This window comes from Brassica napus, chromosome C1 (assembly GCF_020379485.1).
Source record: "Brassica napus cultivar Da-Ae chromosome C1, Da-Ae, whole genome shotgun sequence".
Classification (NCBI taxonomy): Eukaryota; Viridiplantae; Streptophyta; class Magnoliopsida; order Brassicales; family Brassicaceae; genus Brassica; species Brassica napus.
The window spans coordinates 26,719,278-26,740,312 of NC_063444.1; the positions used below are offsets into that span (position 1 = coordinate 26,719,278).

General features: G+C 39.7%; 3 protein-coding genes and 1 long non-coding RNA gene across 5 annotated transcripts; 2 read left to right on the forward strand and 2 right to left on the reverse strand.

The window, feature by feature from the left end:
• The first annotated feature begins 2,240 nt into the window (after positions 1 to 2,240).
• Positions 2,241 to 2,729, forward strand: LOC106373453. Its single transcript, XM_013813624.1, has one exon. It carries the CDS (start codon positions 2,241 to 2,243, stop codon positions 2,727 to 2,729), a length of 489 nt encoding a protein of 162 aa, XP_013669078.1.
• Positions 2,730 to 3,769: 1,040 nt separating this feature from the next.
• LOC106373452 lies at positions 3,770 to 4,494 on the reverse strand. The gene is made up of 2 exons (XM_013813623.1): positions 3,934 to 4,494; positions 3,770 to 3,844 (listed from the first exon to the last, which is right to left on the reverse strand). The coding sequence occupies exons 1-2, from the start codon at positions 4,492 to 4,494 to the stop codon at positions 3,770 to 3,772; spliced, it is 636 nt and encodes a 211-aa protein (XP_013669077.1).
• Positions 4,495 to 10,644: 6,150 nt separating this feature from the next.
• On the reverse strand, positions 10,645 to 14,099 carry LOC106375134 (ACT domain-containing protein ACR9-like). Its single transcript, XM_048743810.1, has 7 exons — positions 13,925 to 14,099; positions 13,627 to 13,848; positions 13,453 to 13,558; positions 13,015 to 13,378; positions 12,665 to 12,949; positions 12,460 to 12,579; positions 10,645 to 10,863 (listed from the first exon to the last, which is right to left on the reverse strand). Exons 1-7 carry the CDS (start codon positions 14,097 to 14,099, stop codon positions 10,645 to 10,647), a joined length of 1,491 nt encoding a protein of 496 aa, XP_048599767.1.
• A 176-nt stretch (positions 14,100 to 14,275) lies between these two features.
• On the forward strand, positions 14,276 to 19,308 carry LOC106374630. 2 transcript variants are annotated; one of them, XR_007318465.1, is made up of 4 exons: positions 14,276 to 14,794; positions 14,901 to 15,014; positions 15,423 to 15,954; positions 16,043 to 19,308. It is a non-coding gene; the product is annotated as an uncharacterized LOC106374630 (long non-coding RNA). The 2 variants fall into 2 exon arrangements; XR_001275003.3 differs by having other exon boundaries at positions 15,423 to 16,493.
• Positions 19,309 to 21,035: the final 1,727 nt, after the last annotated feature.

Consider the following 21,035-nt stretch of genomic DNA (forward strand, 5'->3'; position numbering starts at 1 on the left):
AGTATTATGTGATCAAGAAAGTTAGTTCATATTGTCATGTCATATTTCACCATGTTAATGTTCGTCAGTGTGTCTTCAAGTGACGTGCATATAAAAACGTTTTTTTTCAGGCTGGTTCGGGTAACAATCTCGAGATCATACCTCCTGAGAATGAGGACACTGGTAAGGACGACTCCAGTGCCCCTCCTTCTCCAGCGGATGGATCTGAACCGACATCTATGGATGTTGAGCTTCCGCCACAAAGTTTCCCTAGTAAGGATGCTACGCTTCCAGATGATGTAAGTTTTATGGTTATGGTTAAAAGGTTTTTCGTGATGTAGTAAGTGTAGTAGGTTGTAACGCGGTAAAAGTGTTTATATTTGCAGCAAACTCGTGTAGAGAAGGCAGGGTCGCCGATGGTTGAGCCTAACCCAACCTTTCCAAACGTCCCCCTTGGAGGCCCTCATGTATTGATTTCAACAGAGGAAGGGCAAACAACAGGAAATCCAAATCCATCTGAAGTTGTTGAGAAAAGGACTAGCAAAAGGCTGCGTACACTATCAGTGCCGTTTTCACCTCCACAACCACAGCCTAAGAAGGCAAAGGGGAAAGGAGGACGGAAGAAAACAGGGAAGCGTAAAGAAAATGTCCAATCATAAATGGTAACTCTTTCCGAAGTATGTGCCTCTTCAACGACATCGTCCACCAAACTGACATTGCCATTTGAGACACCTACGATCGTTGGGCCTTTGGTTGGGGGGTTTTGTCCGTGTGCCCCTCTTAATGCATTTCGCCTAGCTGGGTTTAGCACTGCTATGCATACAGAGAGGTAAAATACACTTTTTTGCTTCTTACACGCTACCACGTTGGATATTAATGCTCCACCACGTTTTAGGGATGACAATCTTGGAGAAGGGGTTATTGTACAAAATTCAGTTTTCAAGTGTTTCTTTGAATCTGCGCTCCCACAACCTATTAAGGTACTCGAAAATTTGTATCATTTTTTCTTTCTCGATGCAACGCTAATGTTTTGTTACGGCAGACATGGTTGTTACATTTATTCGAAGGCGGATGCGTAAAGAAGGTATACAATCTTGTTTATTCCTACCAGGCAGTTTCGTGGAAGCGCTTCGGGGGGAGTACCAGCAAATCATTCGTGTTCAAGATATTGCAAAATTCAGTTTCTCCAGTATTTTCGGGGATCCATGCTTCCCCAATATGACCTGGTCCGACCAGGTCCAAGTACTGTTCTGCCCATTTCAAGTCGACGGGAGGCATTGGATTGGGTTGTGATCGATATAGCACAGTGGCGCATCCATGTTTTAGATTGCAATCGTGCTTGTGTGCAAGATGAAAAGTTGGAAGCACTCCTACAACCGTTTGTAGTGCTGATGCCTTTCCTAATACGCCTCAATGGAGGTGAGGCATTGAACGAAGCAGCTACGGAATCTCCTCTGCAGATTACCCGGCTTGACCTACCTATATGTTGTGAGCCAACCGGTATGTTTACTCCTTTCTATTTACAGAAACAGTATAGAATCCAGAAATGACGGACTAACTCAGTTTAATTGTCTTACTTCCGTTGTAACGACCCCGCAAGATTATCATGTGTTGCAACCCATATCCTCTTGGAACTGCATGCAACAGACAACATCGCGCAGGTCTCCAATCTCACCGAAGAGCGGCTTTCAATTGCAGCACAGACCTATGCAGTTGAAGCGTTCGCATATTTCAATCCGGAACACTTGAAGGAATTCCCAAGGAAGTAAGAAGTTGTAATCCACTTTATATGCAATGTCCTGCTTAGAATTTTAGTTGTTTGTGGACCTATCTATTGTCAAGCTATACCGTTGTTTCTGTATTTGTAAAACTTAAAATGTCGAATATCGTTGTTTCTTTTTACCCACCCTGTGTTTCGGTTTAGTAATACTATTTCATATTGCATGTTCCCTAATGCTTTGGTTGTGTGGGAGTTTTTTTCCCTCTTCAATGGGTATGTTATTCGAAAATTAATTATAGTATAGTTTGCCCTCTAAGAAGTGTAAGTTGTGCGATGGAGGGGTTCCCCTTGATGATTTACATCCACACGAAAATTAGGTACGTCCTATATCTGCACGTTTTGGTTACGTGAGAATGTACTTGGTCTTACTTAGGCCACGTGTCCAACGTAGTGCCAATTTATCTTCTCTCCCAAACACCCCCCCCCCCCCCCGTAACCCTAAAAGCCCCAATTCCCCCTTTTGAACCTTACTTCTCTGCCCATGGCCAGTACAGTTAGTGAGTATTCAGATGCCAATTCCTTTTGCTTAACAGAAGGCACCAACAAGGTTGGCCCTCTATGTTACTGTGGGCACAAAACCGAGATACTAAAATCATGGTCAGATGACAATCCAGGTAGGCTTTACTTCCGCTACACTGTCCATACTTTCGTCGCCTGGGCTGATGAGGAGACACCATGTATGTGGCAGAAGACAAGCTTATTAGAGGCACGAGACATAATGCGGCGCCAACGAGATGAAATTAGACATCTCAAAGCAGCAAACGCGAAACTCATACGGGAAGGGAATTGTGTTCAACACACTGAAGTCGCAGCCGGGGAGAATGTTGCCACGGTGGATGCGAATAAGAAGGTGGAGGTCGAACTTATCAAGGCGGCAGAGAGGGAGAAAATGCTCCGCCACTGTTTGACCATTTCATGGGCGGGTTTTATAATTGCGACAGCTATCATTGCGTCCCGGTGTCTGATGTAATTGATAAGTGTGTGTTATTCACCCGACTTTTGTTTTCCTCGTTTAAATTTCGTAACTGCTTCATCCATAAGAGAAAGCTGATTGTATTATATTAATCTCCAATTATGGTGTTACTTTTTTTTTGGTGTTTGATCAGCAACCACTGTGTGTTGTTCACTGTTATCTTTGTTGCATCTTAACATTTCTTTTTGTTGTAAGGGTTATGGAGACTATACTATATTTGTCATAGTCTAGTCATGTTTTTTCTGTTCATCTGTCGCAGTTTGCCAACACTTAGTTATCCGAGAAGGCAACCATTTTCACCTTTCCCTTTTGGTTTCTCTCCTTCCTGCAACGGTCCATGCACCAATGTAACCACAAAAAAACATTATACATCATGGCACACATATTAACAACATGTGTAGACTCAATATTACGACTACACTATACATGCTGTGGTCTGGTCTCGTTAGTTCTTTTAACGTTGGCAGGTGACCAACTACTTTTTCTCCCACATAATATAGTTAACGTCTTTATCAGTCCAATTTAGCCTTCGAACCCCTTCCCCACCTAGACAACGTTGTTTTTCACCGCAGTTACCCTTTCAATTACTCGTTCAGTTGGTGCTAACAGTTATCGTAGTTGGAGTTTTAGTGTTTTAGTTTCCGTTTATGTGGGACTATACTATTGTAATTGAAGTATCTTAGTGCTCTCGCTTTGAATACCAAGTCGAAGGATTTTACTCAGAACACTGACGGGAATATGGGGCTTTCATTTATCTTACACAAAAAAGAAGGTTACATCATGGCACATGTATTTACAACAAGCATCGACACAATATTTACAGATGCTTATACAAACAACTTATGGAATGTGCTAAAATACTTATGTATACTAGAAATGGATTTGGGTATACAGAAGTATTTTGCCTCCGTGAAAATACCATAGTTGCTCCCGAAACATCACTCCATCGGTTCAAATGGGTGGAACACTGACTGCGCCGGGCACAAAAACTAGTTCATTTACCCACCTTCGACCAACCCCCCCCCTTTTATATAGCACTACGGCATGAGGCCTTGTTGTGGCCTTCCCCCCCTGCATCTTGTGCATTTCCTACTTCCCTTCATTCCAGCATGCTGTAAACGCAGAGACAAATTTAATTATGTCATTCGAACTATTCCGTCCATTGTTATAGTATAGATAATGTTGACTATATTCACCATACCTTATCTTGCCCCCACGACAAGATACGGACCTTCCGTGGCCTCCCAGGTGGTCTCCTAACCTCAGGCGGTAGTAGATCCCCCGCATATTCTCCTCCAATTTTGTTTCCACCTACAGATGGAATGGGGTAAATTTTTGCCTCGTAAGTACTATGCCATGTGTCCGCATAATACGCAGCAGCCACCAAAGAGTCAGTACGGATATTAGCGCGGCCTGCTGCAGCCATCGCATGCGGACATGGGATGCGTAGCTCCTGGAACGCATTGCATGAACACGTGCCGGATAAGAGGTTGACCAAGAAACACTCCCCACTTTGGGCCATCACTTGAAACTCAGTTTCACTTATTCCACAAACGGCCGACGAAGTGGAGGATTCAAAGTTTAATTCAACGTGCCCTTGCACATTTGGTGTTAGCGTCCCTTTATGCTCCAACGCTTTGGCACGTCGAAGTGCAAACCAACTAATAAGTGTTGTACGTATGTACTCACACATGGAGATGAAGGGGAATTCTCGTGCTTCTTTTAATACTGCGTTCCATGATTTCGCTATATTAGAATCCATTATATTTTAACGGTCGCCAGAAAAATGCGCACGGGTCCAATGCTCAAAACCTGAGAGGCAACTTAAATTCAGTCAACATAGTGACTATACTATATGGACACATGAAATAGTAAGTCGCGCGTTTTACCAATGTCGACGAGATATGCTGCACACCCAGGGCTGACACGTTGAATGGTGATGAACACCTTATTGAATCCTTCCACAGTATATGCTCTCACTGCTGCTCCCATGAGAGATGATAGTCTTTGCGATTTGAACCTCGCCTTAATGTTCCTTCACAAGTGTACAGTGCATGCTGCATGTGTGGCCACCGGGAACACCTGCTTCACAATGTTACTGTTAAATTGATAAAACTATATTATGCATTCTTATAGAATGGAATATAATTAACAAGACTTACCTTTCCAATTGCGTTGTAGATGCTACCATGGTGGTCCGAGACGAACACCAAATGTACTTAGTCGACGACAAATCCCTTCAACTGTGTTAAGAACCACTCCCAAGATGCATCATTCTCACTATCAACCACCGCGAACGCAAGTGGAAAAATTTGAAAATTCTCATCTTGGCATAAGCTGACATTAAGCATCCCCCATACTTCCCTTTCAAACTGGTCCCATCGATGATTATGACTTTTCTCATGTATCTGTACCCTTTAATTGATGCGCCAAAGGCTATAAACGCATACTTAAATAGCGTACCACCATCCGAATTTTCAGTTGTTTGGAGTGCACAAATAGACCCCGGGTTTGTGGTCTGCAGCAGACCCATATACGCTGGCATGAGTGTGTAGCTTCCCGCCATGGATCCTAAGACACTTTCCATTGCAATCTCCCGGGACCGCCACGATTTCCTGTACGAGACATTAACATTAGGGTCGTCGAGCATCAGTTTCCTTATTGTTGCTGGTGTGGGCCCCCGCTTTATTCCAATGAAACGAGACTGTATGATCTCCCCAATGACTTGGGTGGTTGCCAACTTATGATAGTTGCGGCGTGCATCGACGGAGCAACTGTGCCTCAGTGTTGCTTGCCTTATCTGGAAGTTGTCGGTTCCATCAAGTTTTGCTGCGTAGACGCGCCATGGACAGTCAATGGCAACACATATCAGTACCATAAAATTGGGTGTTGATCGCTTAGTCTTGAAGTGAAACTTCCTATTTATGGCATGAATAGCAATTTTGATTTTGCAGTCGCTCTTCGACTTGAAAACTTGCCCAAAAAAGAGGTTGTCGCCTTCATAGGGTACAACTGCTAAAGCAGCACCAATCCCTGCAATTCATGGAAAGAATGGGTCATATATGTTTTTATTTACAATTATAGTATATTCTGCCACAGTACGTACCGTCCTCTTCGCCGCTGTCAATAACCGGTGGCGCATCCCGTGCGAAGAGTACCGGCTCAGAGCTTTCGTCATATAGGAGGTCATGTAAGGCGTCTTGAAAACGCGTCCACGTGTATACGCTGCTAGGTGGGGCCACCCCGGATGGGCTAACAACAGTTTGTGCTTCTATTGTCTCCCCTTGTGCGTTGGTGTGGTCGTCCACTTCAACAACTCGGTTGCTGGGTACAATTGGGCCATCAAACAAATGACGTCTAATCGCTTGACTACTTTCCCCGTTTCCCCCGTAAGCACCTTTGTTGATTGACGTCTCTGGGAGAAGGCAGTTCAGAGTCGGAGCATCTGTATCCCCTTCCGTTGCAATCGCTTTTCCTTTCCCTTTGTTTACTGGTTCCCTGGGAGGACTTGCAAGCCTAATTATTGGCTCTCGTATGACTATACCACGTTGGACGTTTGGAATAGTTTGGTTTCCAGGAACAGCAAAACTACCCCCAACGTCGTTTTTCTTGTGTGGACAAGTCAATGGGGTTTCTGACATCGCAAACTGTAGCCACTACTCCTCCAACATATCATCTGCGTCACTCTCTTCTTCATCTTCGTTTCGGATTAGTGTTTGGTGAGTAACAGTCGCAAATGGTGGTCTCGTTTTCCCGGTTGTCAAGCCGTTGTTATGCTCCGAGATGGTTACATACAAGTTAACGTCCTCTATTTTGCGCCTCATTTGCACAAATGGCTCAACGTCATAGTCGTCTGATATGAACTGCGGTGTTAACCCATCCCCCTCGTCAATCTGCATCCAGGAGGGGTATTGGTATGAAAGTTTTATGGTGACGTTGGGGGCGACGATGCGTAGGATTGACTTCACCATTTGGACTAAGTATTCATACTCGAGGCCAGGGAAGAGGGTAACGCTGTAACGGCCTTCTTCTGAAAGGGAATCGAATATCCATTTTCCGTATTGCTCACGCACCCACGATCCCGTTATCAGCCTAACGGTGTCCTGATCCGGTATCTGTATGCGCATGGTTCAGATCAGATGGTTAGTTCATGTATTTCTATTCATTTGAAATATATAGTATAGTCATCTGATCTACTTGTTTGTTGTTCCCCTTAGTCGTTACGCACTTATCTCATTTACCTCTATAAACAGAGCACCAAACTCATAAGCTATGGATCTATCACTACTTATAATAAGTCACCCTCCCTATCATAGTACCCAACCAACCTACCAGCATCCCAACAATAAAAGCGCTTTAATGAAGAAAGCTCCAAACCTGATCGTTGTCTCCTTGTGCTTTAACTCTACCGTTGTCTTCTTCTTCAGACATTTTCACTTTTTCACTGTCTATTTTTACCTTTCACTCAGTATAGTTCATTTTACTTACATATATATGAATACTTAAGGTTAGGGTCAGTGATCAATATTAGCCACACGTTCTTTATGAGCGGAAATTTCCCCTCGTTTGAATTATTTACATGTGGTTATGGTATTGAAATGACTTTCTATACTATCTATAGGTTTGGTACAAGGGAGAATTGCGCACATGGTTTTTTACTTCTTCCTCTATCTTCACGCGCACGCGCCAGACAAAGATTGTTTCGGGAATTTTGCCTCAAACCTGTCACTTCTGTGGGCCAATACTGTAGCATGGTCATTTTTACATTCTTCCCCTCGTTATGAATATCCGCCAAATTCACCCACTGGTATATGCTCCAAAATTATAAAGAATGAACATGTTTTTCTAATTACTTAAGACGACCATTGTTTTGTTGTCGTAAACGGTCAACAATAAAGAACCTCAAACTTGTGAGACAAAATAAACATAAAATAACATTTTCGAGTGATATTCTGTTTCACATAAAAGTATAGATTGGAAAACTTTAGAACCAATATACTATTTTTGAAAAAGTATCTATCTTCATTTTGAAAAATGTTGACGTATTTATAATTAATCAGTATTTACATAATAAAGTGTAATTTGACACACCGGCCCTATAACCACAAACACTGCAGGATCTACAACCATGGGGGGACGGGGAGGGGGGGATCACACTCTTGGTGCATGAGCCCAACACGGAGAAGACTAGCCGGACGTCTCTTCAGTATCCCACTCTCCTAGGATAGATTGACGAGCTCACCAGGGGTGTAAAGGCCCGATCCCCCGGCGTCCGACCGGGGTTATCGAAAGGGCGTTATGGACACGTGTCTACTCATTTAGACAACTCTACGTGTCCCGTTACTTGTCCCAAGAGTCGCCGGACGCATAACCTTCTTTAAAATACCGTCCCACCCACATCCATATACTTCTATTTACAGTCCTGCGCACAGGAAAATGGAAAGGGAGGGATGAGCAACAAGTTACTCAGTGAAGTGACTCTAGACCAGCCTGCCCGCATGACACTATATGCTACTCTATGCGGAAACTAGTGCTGACTAGCCACTACAATCAGTTGATGCATCTTAACATTCCATAGCATCATCATTTATTTCCACACATTCAATTCTCTACATTTCTAACAACCTAGCGATCAATCAGTACAATGATCTCACTCATTGTCACACACGTCAAACCATAGACTTAACCGACTCGACATACAATACCGACTCAATCTTATGACACCTTTAACACCCAGATACCCGACCATGAACTAAATACTCTACAATGCACGTTTTTATATCACGCCTCTCGCGGCTGGCTCATCTTTTCTCTTTTCTCCGTGGGTAGCTCTCGCTAGACTTCTACCCCATATTCTTGTGGATTCCACCACAGCTCCTATGGGTGCCTCCATATTCTTGTGGATTCCACCATAGCTCCTATGGATGCCTAGCATAGAACTACTACCCCACGTACTCCCTCTAGACTCTATATGATTTCCCAACCCATGATTAACCTTAACGTTATTCACTTATACATTCACTTATCCTTTCACATCCTTATTCACTTTCACTTATCCATTCTCATTCTCATTCACTTTCCTTTACACTTAGAATCGTACTTGAACTCATTCACTAGACGCCACCCGTTATCGGTGTCACACACAATACACATCACACTCAGGTTTCACTTACAGTAACAATAACAATCAGTAGTCATCTATCATCTTAGCATTCACTTCTTTCTAGCATCCTAGCTTTAATCACAAACAACACATGGGACTACACATCCAATCATACAAGCATCACCCATCAACCAATCAACATCACAACAACATAAATCAGTTCATTAAGTCCCGTTAACAGTGTGAGGGTCCTTATGCGTCATGATCCACTCATCTATCATCCTAATCAGTAAACATGTTCTATCAACCTAGCTCTCAAACATGGACTACTCAATCCTAACTCCAACATAAAGGAGTATACAGAATCATGAGAGAAAGTTGGGTTCAAGACACTCGACCTTAGCCTAGATCTGGATCTGGAACAAGAGACAAAGGGGATGAGATCTGAACAGATCTAACAAGTAAACAAGAGAGAGACGAGATCTGGTCACCACCACAACACCACACAGCCACCACCATCACCACACTCGGACGATCACCCCACCACCACTTGGACAACCACCACCACCACTACCGGCGGCTCGGCTTGCTCTCGGGGGACTCGCGGCGAGGAGAGAGAGGAAGAGATCCAACGGAAAGAGAAAGGAGAGGGAGAGAGAGAGAGAGAGGCGTGAGAGAAGACGAGAGAAAAGGAAAAGAAAAGCTTGACGGCTAGGGTTTCCTAGTCTCTCTAAATCTCTGCAGAGCTTCGCTCCAGTTTCAAAATGAGAGAAAAATGAGAGGAGACAGCTTCATTTATAGAAAAAGGAGGGAACCCTAGGTCATTTACCCTAATGGGCTGCAGTCTTAACGGGCTCTCCTTAAGAAATTTTTGGGCTAGGAACCGGGCCGGTACAATTCTCCCCTGTTAATCGGAATTCGTCCCCGAATTCCAAGGCTCCAGACTCCCGAACTTAACACCCGATCCCGAAAGGAACTCACACAATCACACATCATACAAGGGAGGCACACAAGGCGAGAACAACTTTGCTCGGGATTTTTTTAAAACCAATAAATGAATTAAGCTCAGAAAGAAATTCTGCAAGTAAAATGGATCTGATCAAAACCTTAATAGACTTATAGATATAGTGGGTGGTTTTGAAATTGTTTTCAGAACTTTTAGGAGAATCAAAACTTTAACAAACTCTTTTCTTTTAATGAAAACAATTTTTTTTTTAAAACGTCGGAAATGCTGATCCCTTGGGACAGAACTAAGGGATCTTAACCCGCTCTGATACCAATTGTAACGGCCCGATCCTCCGGCGTCCGACCGGGGTTATCGAAAGGGCGTCATGGACACGTGTCTACTCATTTAGACAACCCTACGTGTCCCGTTACTGGTCCCAAGAGTCGACGGACGCATAACCTTCTTTGAAATACCGTCCCACCCACATCCATATACTTCTACTTACAGTCCTGCGCACAGGGAAATGGAAAGGGAGGGATGAGCAACAAGTTACTCAGTGAAGTGACTCTAGACCAGCCTGTCCGCATGACACTCTATACTACTCTATGCGGGAACTAGGACTGACTAGCCACTACAATCAGTTGATGCATCTTAACATTCCATATCATCATCATTTATTTCCACACATTCAATTATATGCATTTCTAACAACCTAGTGATCAATCAGTACAATGATCTCACTCATTGTCACACACGTCAAACCATAGACTTAACCGACTCGACATACAAGACCAACTCAATCTTATGACACCTTTAACACCCAGATACCCGACCATGAACTAAGGACTCTACAATTCACGTTTTTATATCCCGCCTCTCGCGGCTGGCTCATCTTTTCTCTTTTCTCCGTGGGTAGCTCTCGCTAGACTTCTACCCCATATTCTTGTGGAAACCACCACAGCTCCTATGGGTGCCTCCATATTCTTGTGGATTCCACCACAGCTCCTATGGATGCCTAGCGTAGAACTACTACCCCACGTACTCCCTCTAGACTCTATATGATTTCCCAACCCATGCTTAACCTTAACGTTATTCACTTATACATTCACTTATCCTTTCACATCCTTATTCACGTTCACTTATCCATTCTCATTCTCATTCACTTTCCTTTACACTTAGACTCGTACTTGAACTCATTCACTAGACGCCACCCGTTATCGGTGTCACACACAATACACATCACACTCAGGTTTCACTTATAGTATCAATAACAATCAGTAGTCATCTATCATCTTAGCATTCACTTCTTTCTAGCATCCTAGCTTTAATCACAAACAACACATGGGACTACACATCCAATCATACAAGCATCACCCATCAACCAATCAACATCACAACAACATAAATCAGTTCATTAAGTCCCGTTAACAGTGTGAGGGTCCTTATGCGTCATGATCCACTCATCTATCATCCTAATCAGTAAACATGTTCTATCAACCTAGCTCTCAAACATGGACTACTCAATCCTAACTCCAACATAAAGGAGTATACAGAATCATGAGAGAAAGTTGGGTTCAAGACACTCGACCTTAGCCTAGATCTGGATCTGGAACAAGAGACAAAGGGGATGAGATCTGAACAGATCAGGAACAAATAAACAAGAGAGAGACGAGATCTGGTCACCACCACAACACCACACAGCCACCACCATCACCACACTCGGACGATCACCCCACCACCACTTGGACAACCACCACCACCACTACCGGCGGCTCGGCTTGCTCTCGGGGACTCACGGCGAGGAGAGAGGAAGAGATCCAACGGAAAGAGAAAGGAGAGGGAGAGAGAGAGAGAGAGAGGCGTGAGAGAAGAAGAGAGAAAAGGAAAAGAGAAGCTTGACGGCTAGGGTTTCTTAGTCTCTCTAAATCTCTGCAGAGCTTCGCTACAGTTTCAAAATGAGAGAAAAATGAGAGAATGTAGCTTCATTTATAGAAAAAAGAGAAAACCCTAGATCATTTACCCTAATGGGCTACATTTTTAACGGGCTCTTCTTAAGAAATTTTTGGGCTAGGAACCGAACCGTTACAAGGGGCACGAGATACGAACTCTCACTTAGTGAACGCTCTCCACAAAATTTGTGTCTGCACTTAGTGGTCTTTTTCTGGTTATCATCTACATGCTCTGTAGCATTTTACTTGAGAGGGCAAAATAATGTTTGTTCCCACGTTCCGTTTTCATTCAACTTTTTTCCTAAAACCAGAGTTGATCACAACATTGATCTCTTATCCCTTCACCTCCAGATAGCAACTGATAAACTTAAGCAAGATCATGTTGATTGCTTGATTTGTCGAAGATCATTTTGGTAGCAATTAGAAACTCTGATCAACCCGAAACACTTCCTTTATTGATTACCAAACCATATACAAGATACATAACAAATACTTAAACCATGACTCATGAGGACACGTCAAATCACATACATATAACTAAGGCATTAATACCGACGCACGCGACAAAGCACCCAACAGTAAACTTCTGGCGGAAAAATAGTCCGTCCCTTTCCTTCTTCTGCATTTGTCTATGCTTTAGCCAGCTCCTCTTCGCTTCTCTCTTCTCGATAGCAGATCACATAAGTACAGTACATGTCTTCTTCACCAACCCATTAATGTTCTTCTCACTTGATTAGCAATTTCATTTCTAACAGAAGCGCTACCAAGCTGGAACAAACAGTTCTCATCCAGAAGAAACCTGTACACTTCCCATTCTCGATTACCAGCAGTGTATCTTCTTATTTCAGCCTGAGAAAATAAGTAATTACAAAAAAGAAGAAGACAATTAAGCACTGATCCTTCGAATTTTGTTTGAAAAGATTGTGTGTCTTACAGAGAAAACGCAGATTCCAAGCACTTTTAGTGAAAGGGTAACGTCATAGAACACTCTTGGCCTGCCTTTCCCAGATAGCTCCACTGGATTAGCTACCACAAGTTCAGTGTCTGGTCCTCTGTTAGTTATTATGACACGTAACGGATGCAGCATTTCAGCTTTCAGACGTAAACATAACGAACTTTGCTTATCAGGATCCAATATCTTCTTCTCATCTTTCACCTGAACAAATCGCTCTATATCCCTATGACCTTGTGTTCGAGGCAAGAACCTGCCATATGATATCTGCACTCATGGAATCACAAACTGAGAGATGTCACCGAGGGAAAGCCCTTGTGTACTAATATTACCTTAACGTTAAAGTCTTTCAAGGTTCTTAATACATCATAGAGAAGGCCTCTGTGATCAGCGCAGCGTATTTGGAGTAATGTGTGAGACGGGCTCAGGGAGTTGTCAACTGTGACAGAGGAATTCTTCTTCATCTTTATCATATCATCACTAAGAGCCTGTGCGCGGTTGTCTTCTTCATCTGTGAGCTGCTCAGACATCATAAACAGTTCCTCAGCCACTTCTGGAGAAAGAGATGGAATTTTCTGATGATATTCATACTCAGGACCCGCCAACTTGAGTTCACAGCTTATACACGATTCTCCCAAGACAGAACGAAACTGCACTAGTGTCTCGTCTTGGCGCTTCTTTGTGTGCAAAAGATCCCTTGAGCAGACAGACAATGGTAAACGAATATGAATAATACAGATTCAAATAGCAGACTGTCTAAATTCACTCACAAGTTATCTGTAATGAAGAAAAGGTCAAGAACTCTCTCATCCGGCGTGGTGGTCACCTTCACGGATTGAATTGAGAGCTCGAGCTCAGTTAGTACTTGAGTAACATCTGCAAACATATCTTAACACATTCAAGATGACATTCATAAGAAACATCAATCCAAAAAGAAACAGTACCGTGTAGGAGTCCCGTCCGGTCTAGGCAGAAGAAGTTCAACAAGTAAACAGAAGTTGGTGTGGGAGAAGGGGACATCAAATTGAGTAGGAAGTAGGTTGGGCAAGAGGGGCACACAGATAGAAGCTGGGTCTTGAGATCATGTGACCATCTCAATATGAGAGAATCATAATGAGGAACCACCCACAAAACGATGTAGCACCATACTCCATCCGTTGTAACATCTACACTTCCAAAACAATCACTTTCAAACTTATTACACAAGTCCAAACCTCGATCGTCCCAAATTACTATTCGTACCTCCTTTTTTTATATAAAGGCCGAAATCGAGGACGATTCTACAAATATCACACCCTAAACCGGTCCTGTCCGGACAATTCACGGTAATAACATGCGGCTCTCCCGCCTTTTTCCCCTTTTCGATCACCACGGCGTCTTCGCTTCCCGGAGCTCTCATCGCTCCTCCGAGAATCATTAACTCAGGCGAGAGCCCAGGGTAGAAGAGCTAGCTCCAAGCTCCGTCTTCTCGTTCCCTCTAGAATGTTGTAGATTAATACTAGTTTCTGTTCTGATTTGCTAATATAATTATTTTTTAAACTAGGTAAGAAATCCGTGCTACATCGCACGAACACTCATTTTATAAAAATAAATATCTACATATTTTAATATATATGTTTAATACAAAGATAATCATAACAACTAAATTTCATTTCCAAAAATGACATAACATACGAATTTTATATCTCTTTATATATAAAGAAGACTTTGAATCACTTCCAATCGATTCATCTCGGATGCCATGTCATTAATTAGTACTATGCTGATGTGACACCTGTCCTCATTTAATCGAAAGTGTAATTGATTTGGGCTTCAGTTTTTATACATGCTTTATGTTCGGCTTAGTGGACCCAAACCGAATAAAGAGCAACTCGATATTTAATGAAACACGACGTTTTTGATTTAGGGCTGAACCTGTTCATCATCTCCGCTGTACTAAAGCTAAACTCGATCTATGCTTTCGAAAGCGTTCTTTCATCGCCTTCCTAAAAATCCGAGAGGCAATAGTTACAGGTTCATCCTCTTAAATTCGTTGCTTAAATCCATCACTCACGATCTCTCTTCAATGCGATCTTTAATCCTGGGAGGCTGTGGAATTACAACTATAAAAAGGTAGGCTTTCATGCTATGAGAACAATTTCCTCATTCGTTTTCAAAAACCATTAATCTTATTTTGAGTAGAATGACTAACACTACAGTCTTCCTTTCCGATTTGAAGACTGGTTGCTGCTCTTCCACCGTTCAAGTGCGGTTGCTCTGTTATTGGGAGGCTAGAAACGTCCAACGCGGTGAAGAACTCATGGGAGTCGATATGTTGCTACTTAATTACCAGGTTTGTTCTGTTCCTCCGCTTGAGTTCATTTACATTTTTAATGTTTCCGTTGTCTTTAATCCTTATAAGGTATAACCAACCATTCCTGTTTAGATCTTTGTTTGACATTTCTTAATAAGACAATTTAGAACCGATTAGTAATTGTTTTTTATATTGGTTTCTGTTTATATTTTTGGACATTCAGTGTGTTGAATCCTTATTACCAAGAGAAGGGAGAACAAAGTCGATATGCTTAGGGCTTTGGATGAGCTGAAACTATTGTTTGATTTTTTGGGGTTGTTCTTTGTTATGTTTATATGTCGTCTTAGTTTTGGTCTTATCATTAACCTTATTGGAACTTGAATTTTGTATGGAAATCACACCTTTCTTTTGTATTTTTCTCAAATATTTAAGATTGCTTTTGTATAGGTTGTAAAGAAATATGAAGATGTGAAAGTGATTGTAGCGGGGGATGACGATTCTACCATTTAAGCTTTGAGGTAGTTGTGTATGTCTTGAGTATTTTTTTTTCAACTATGTGCTGCCCATGTTGCTGTTAGAAGCTACGGTTTGAGCACTGCTAGCTTTAATTTGTTAATTCACCTCCTTGATGATATCACCAAAAGAGTTTCTTTGTTACACTTTGATTTTAAGTTTTGAATTGAAGTATGCAATGTATTAGAAACTATGGTTTCGTATGTTTGTGCTTCCTATGTTGCCATTAGAAGCTACTGTTTTTTCCTCCAACATTATATATCTCTTGGTCTATTTCACTTTCACATAAGCGATAAGTTTGGACACTGCTAACTGTTATTTGTTAACTCATCTTTGATGATATCACCCAGTCCCTATCATTACACTTTGATTCTTAAGTTCTGAATTGAAACATGCACTGCAAGTGAAAGAAGATCGAGCTCATGTCATTCACAAAAACTGTAGTAGATGTGGTGCAGGAAGCAGAGTAAGTAAAACTCCTTGAATGTTGAACTATACAAACTGCTGTTGGTGCTTTTAGAGGCGGGAATATACTAATGGAGTGTATGCAACAGCGCTTATGGTGGCTAAAGCTGGGAGCAGCGACCGTCCTGCCATTCCAGGCTTAAACAGCCCACCTTTCCTTCCTGTTGAGCTATGCAGGGAAGCTATGGTTCACAACTAATTTAGATTTTAGTAGTGAGCTAAGATTGATCAATATTTGAAGCTTTTTTATGAACGCATGGTGTGATCATCCATGTGTCATGCGAAGAAGCGTTACAAAATACAAGGCTCTGTTTCCCGCATTCGATTTTCCAACTGTAAGAACATCATATTGGTTAGATCTGATCAATATATCTCTACTGATAATAAATTGTTAGAAAGATTCTTATGCTTGCCTATGTTGGATTAGATTGTAATTGACGATGATATTTTGTGAAAGCCGAGTCCAAGAGAGACCTCAGACTAAGTTGCATCGAGAAGTGGATACTAAATACATTTTTGTTCCTTTTTAGTTACTAATTATTTTTCCATTGACTTCCTACAAGGTGTCTTGAGCTCTTACGGGGAGAATTGTGTTATGACAATAAGAAAAAGTTGTGTATACAGTAAGAGACCTAACGCACAAACCTGAAGAAATGCATCAATGGTTTACTAATATACTATGTAACATTTTCAGCTTCAAAAAAATTATGATAAAGTAGATGATCAAATATTATAGTCTCTAAATGCATAAGACATGCATAAAATATTTCTTTTTTTAATTGATACTTTTTTGATTCTATACACTACCACACTGATACGCTACTACAACTTGAGAATTACAAGGTAAAGCTTCTCAAATATTCCCCACTATTTTACACACAACAGACCGAGATGTATCACAATTCACAAAAGAAAAAGAAACATGACACTAGGTACTCATACGTAAATCAAACAGACTGCATGCACCTCTCCACACCCCTCAAAAACAAAAACAAAAATAATAGTAAAACTATCTGTAGCTCCAATGTAATATTTGCAGTCATTATTTTTATTCCATCCTAAACAAATGTTTTCAACGCTAAGATATGAAACATGACCCGACTGTCTACTTGAATTGTGTTAGCATTTGAAAATGAAGTATATTTTATTTTGTTATTTTTGTTAGAAATCATAAATTCGTGTTATGATAGTATTCGGGAGATAAATCTTTAGAACGACGGCTGACTGAATTCATTGGTTTTTAGCCAAAAATACCATGGATTATTTCTTATTTTTGTAGGTTTATTTACACTAACTAACTATGGATTATTTCTTATTTTTGTAGGTTTATTTTCTGAATTCATTGGTTTTTAGCCAAAAATAATTTCTTCTCTAAAACAAATAATGATTCAAGTGATGCTGAGACTAACAAATCATAGATTAGGTTCAATGCATTAGGTTTAATGGACAAAGAAACTAACACATTTAGGCGTAAGAACCTCAGCCTTTTTTTTTGGGTTTCAAATAACAATACTAAGAAGGTTTCTCATGTCATTTTTAGCTGTATAATTAGAATTTGGTGAAGACAATAATCACTTAACATAATCACACTCACAACCAACTGAACATAAAAAAAATTACACAATATAATAGTATTTTTCATAAAAATCAACACATCAAATTCCGCGCGTAGCACGGGCTTGCACTAGTCCTTATATATAAAAGAGACTTTTTCCCTTCTTCTCACAAGTGACATGAGAGAATTCTGACACTTTTCCCGCGCGAAAATTCACTTTACAAAATTCTGAATACCATACAAAATTCATGGTGCTTACCGTGTACAATACTATACAATTTAACAAACCAAATCCAATACGATACAATTTAACAAACCAAACCAATATACAATATATTGGTTTGCATTTACACTAAAGATATACAATATACAATATACAAGATTCTACGGCTTACCGCGATGAATAAAAATTCTCGTGTACAATACTATACAATATACAATACTATACAATATACAAGATATTCACAAATCAAATACAAATTCAGGGGATCTAAGGATAAAATTCAACAGCTGACATGAATAAAAAAAATTCAACTTACGAGAGAGATGGAGAGGATTAAGGGGATCTCAGACATGCTTCTTCTTCGTCTCTCCGATTACGTTTGTATTCAATCAGATGGGAGGTAGAGATTTTAATTCCTGGGTATGGAGAGGATTAAGGGGATCTCAAGCATGCTTCTTCTTTGTCTCTCCGATTACGTTTGTATCCGATCAGATAGAAGGTAGAGATTCTAACTCCTGGGTAATTACTTTGATTGTGATCTGATTCTCTCATTTCACAGTTTTTCTTCCTTTGCTTCCCCGATTAGGTCATGAGATCTTTCCAACAAGATTCGGCCTCCAGAATCTACTTCCTCTTACAGGGCTTGGATGAGAGACACTTGAAGCCTCCTCCTCTCCCACCCGTCGGTATCAAGGCTTATCAGCTTCGGGTCTCTCCTCCTCCTCCACCATATCTTCCTCTGCCTCCACGCCTTTCGACCCTATCTCCAGACCATATCTGAGTGATGTTGGGCTTTTGTTATTCCTCAAACCTTTTTTTTTTAATTTTATTGACCAATAAAATAGATTCTCAATCTTCATATAATTATGGTTAGTGTGAAAAGAATCAGATAGTGCACAATTAGAAGTATTGGGCAAAATTGCAATAATCTAAAAGAAGAACGTAAAATGTAAAAATAATAATTCATAAGGAACACGTGTCATCAAACAACGGCTGACAATTGTTGGAAAGACATCAAAAGATCTCTTCACGGCATACATGTTGAAACACTTCCATGTTACATTGCCACTCTCAAAACAGTGAAAGCGACAATCACATGTTATCCGGGCACAAAAACGGACAATCACATGTCATCCGGGCACAAAAATGAGTCGATGCAATTCATGCTTTTTCTACAAGCAAATGAGGAAATTTGTACTTTTTTATTAAAATCTCCTTTTTATTTATATTTAAATAATGGCAAATGTTAGCCTCAGTTCCTACTCCAAATAATAATTTATGTTTGCAATCAATAATAAAGTTATTTTCCTGAGTACACTTAGTGGGATAAAATTATAAACATATCTATTGTGATATTATAACTAATAATTGACTAGGTTTTAACGAAGACTAATAAAAAATACACCATATTATTATATCATACTATTTTATTAACTTAACATTCTTTTGTTTGCATTATATTTAACATTCGACTAAATTTAAAAATCATATAATATTATATTATAAGTGACCATAGAAAAATATGACATATAAAAAGGACAACAATTCTAAAATAAAAATAAAAAACAAAAAAATATGTTTGCCCCAGATTTTCGTTGTCCAAATAATAAATTTAGTTTAAAATAATACTAGAGTGAATTTACTCAGTAAACTTATTGACATAAAATAGAAAACATAGCTATTGTGATATTATAACCAATAATTGCTAGTTTTTGGACAAAAAAATACTAAAAAACCATATTGATATATCATATTATATTATTAACCATTCATTCTTAGGTTTGCATATGATTTAACATTTGACATATTTAAAAAATAATATTATTTAAAGATGTTTTTTTTACTTATTTTAAACCAATTTAGTGAATTCCTAATGATAACAGTTACTATAATAGTGTACTATACCACCTTTAATAAAAATGGCTTTAAAATGGTAAAATGACACACATAAAAATAAAATACAAACTTTTTTTCAAAAAAAATAATAATCAACAATTCCGCCCGTAGCGCGGGCACCCTCCTAATGAACATATATACTCAAGTGAAAGAGAAAAAATAATCATTTGTATACTTTCTTATTATTAAAAACTAAAAGATTTTCCGCTGCTTACTTTTTTTTAAACGAACTATTTTGGTTTAACCAAGAATATATATATTTTGAGTGGAAAATTACCTAGATCTATGTCCATTTTGTCTAACTCGTTGAAGATCTTTTATTCACCAGTTATTTTTTTTGTAGATTAATGAAAGAAAAATTGAATTTAAAACATAGTGTCAAATTGTATTTATAGAGGAACGAAACATTTATTAAACTAATTGGTGAAAAGACATGACCCTTTAAAATGCAACTATTCATTTCGGACGGGTTTAGTGCAACACGTATTAGGTTTGATGAAGACATTATAACGGCCGGCATTGTATATTATCTTGACTGGAGATTTTCATTATTATTTTCTATAGAGACCACAATTGGTAAATGGGAATATGCAGGTTTTTTCTGTTGATCAACAGCGGAATCAGGCCCTCGAAGCACATGCTGCTTCATTTGCCCAGTTCAAGGTGAACTATCCGGTTCTTTTGTGTTTTCATTATGTGGTCTGATCTTGAATTGTAGTATAACAAGCAACATTATTAACGATAGGTCCCTGGGAATGAGAATCCTTCTATTCTTATATCCTTTGCAAATAAGAGCTTTAACGCTGGACAGATAACATCAAAATTGAAAAGATTTAAAGGTAGATACTATTTATAGATTTTAAAAATCTATTTGAGTAGTCACAACCCTTCAATTTGAATAGTCGCATTCTTCCAATTTAAGGTATTTATTTTGAAAAGATACTTATAACTTATAAGAATAATCACAACTTTTCACTTTTTAAAAGATACTTATATGAATAGTCACAACTTTTAGACAATTTTTAGAAAATATACAACCTTCTAACATAGAACTTTTAGAAAAGACGCAACCTTTTACACATATTTTACAAAAGACACAACCTTTCAACATAAGTGGATTCACAGCCTTTGGAATTGACTGAGATTGCTATTATTAGTAGATAAGACAACAATCATTTGATTTGGGTTCTGAACTAAAGACCAATTTTGAACAGTTGGTTATGATTAAACCAATCCGGTTATTAAACTCTACCAAGAAAATTTTAACATCGATTTAACCATATTGCAACTACGATCCTCAACTTTTTGTAATTTTCTGTGTTAAACATCAAACTTTGAAATCAACAGTTTTATAGAAATAAAAGACAAAACAATTATAAAACCCTAGTCGGCAAATCCATAAAGGTTT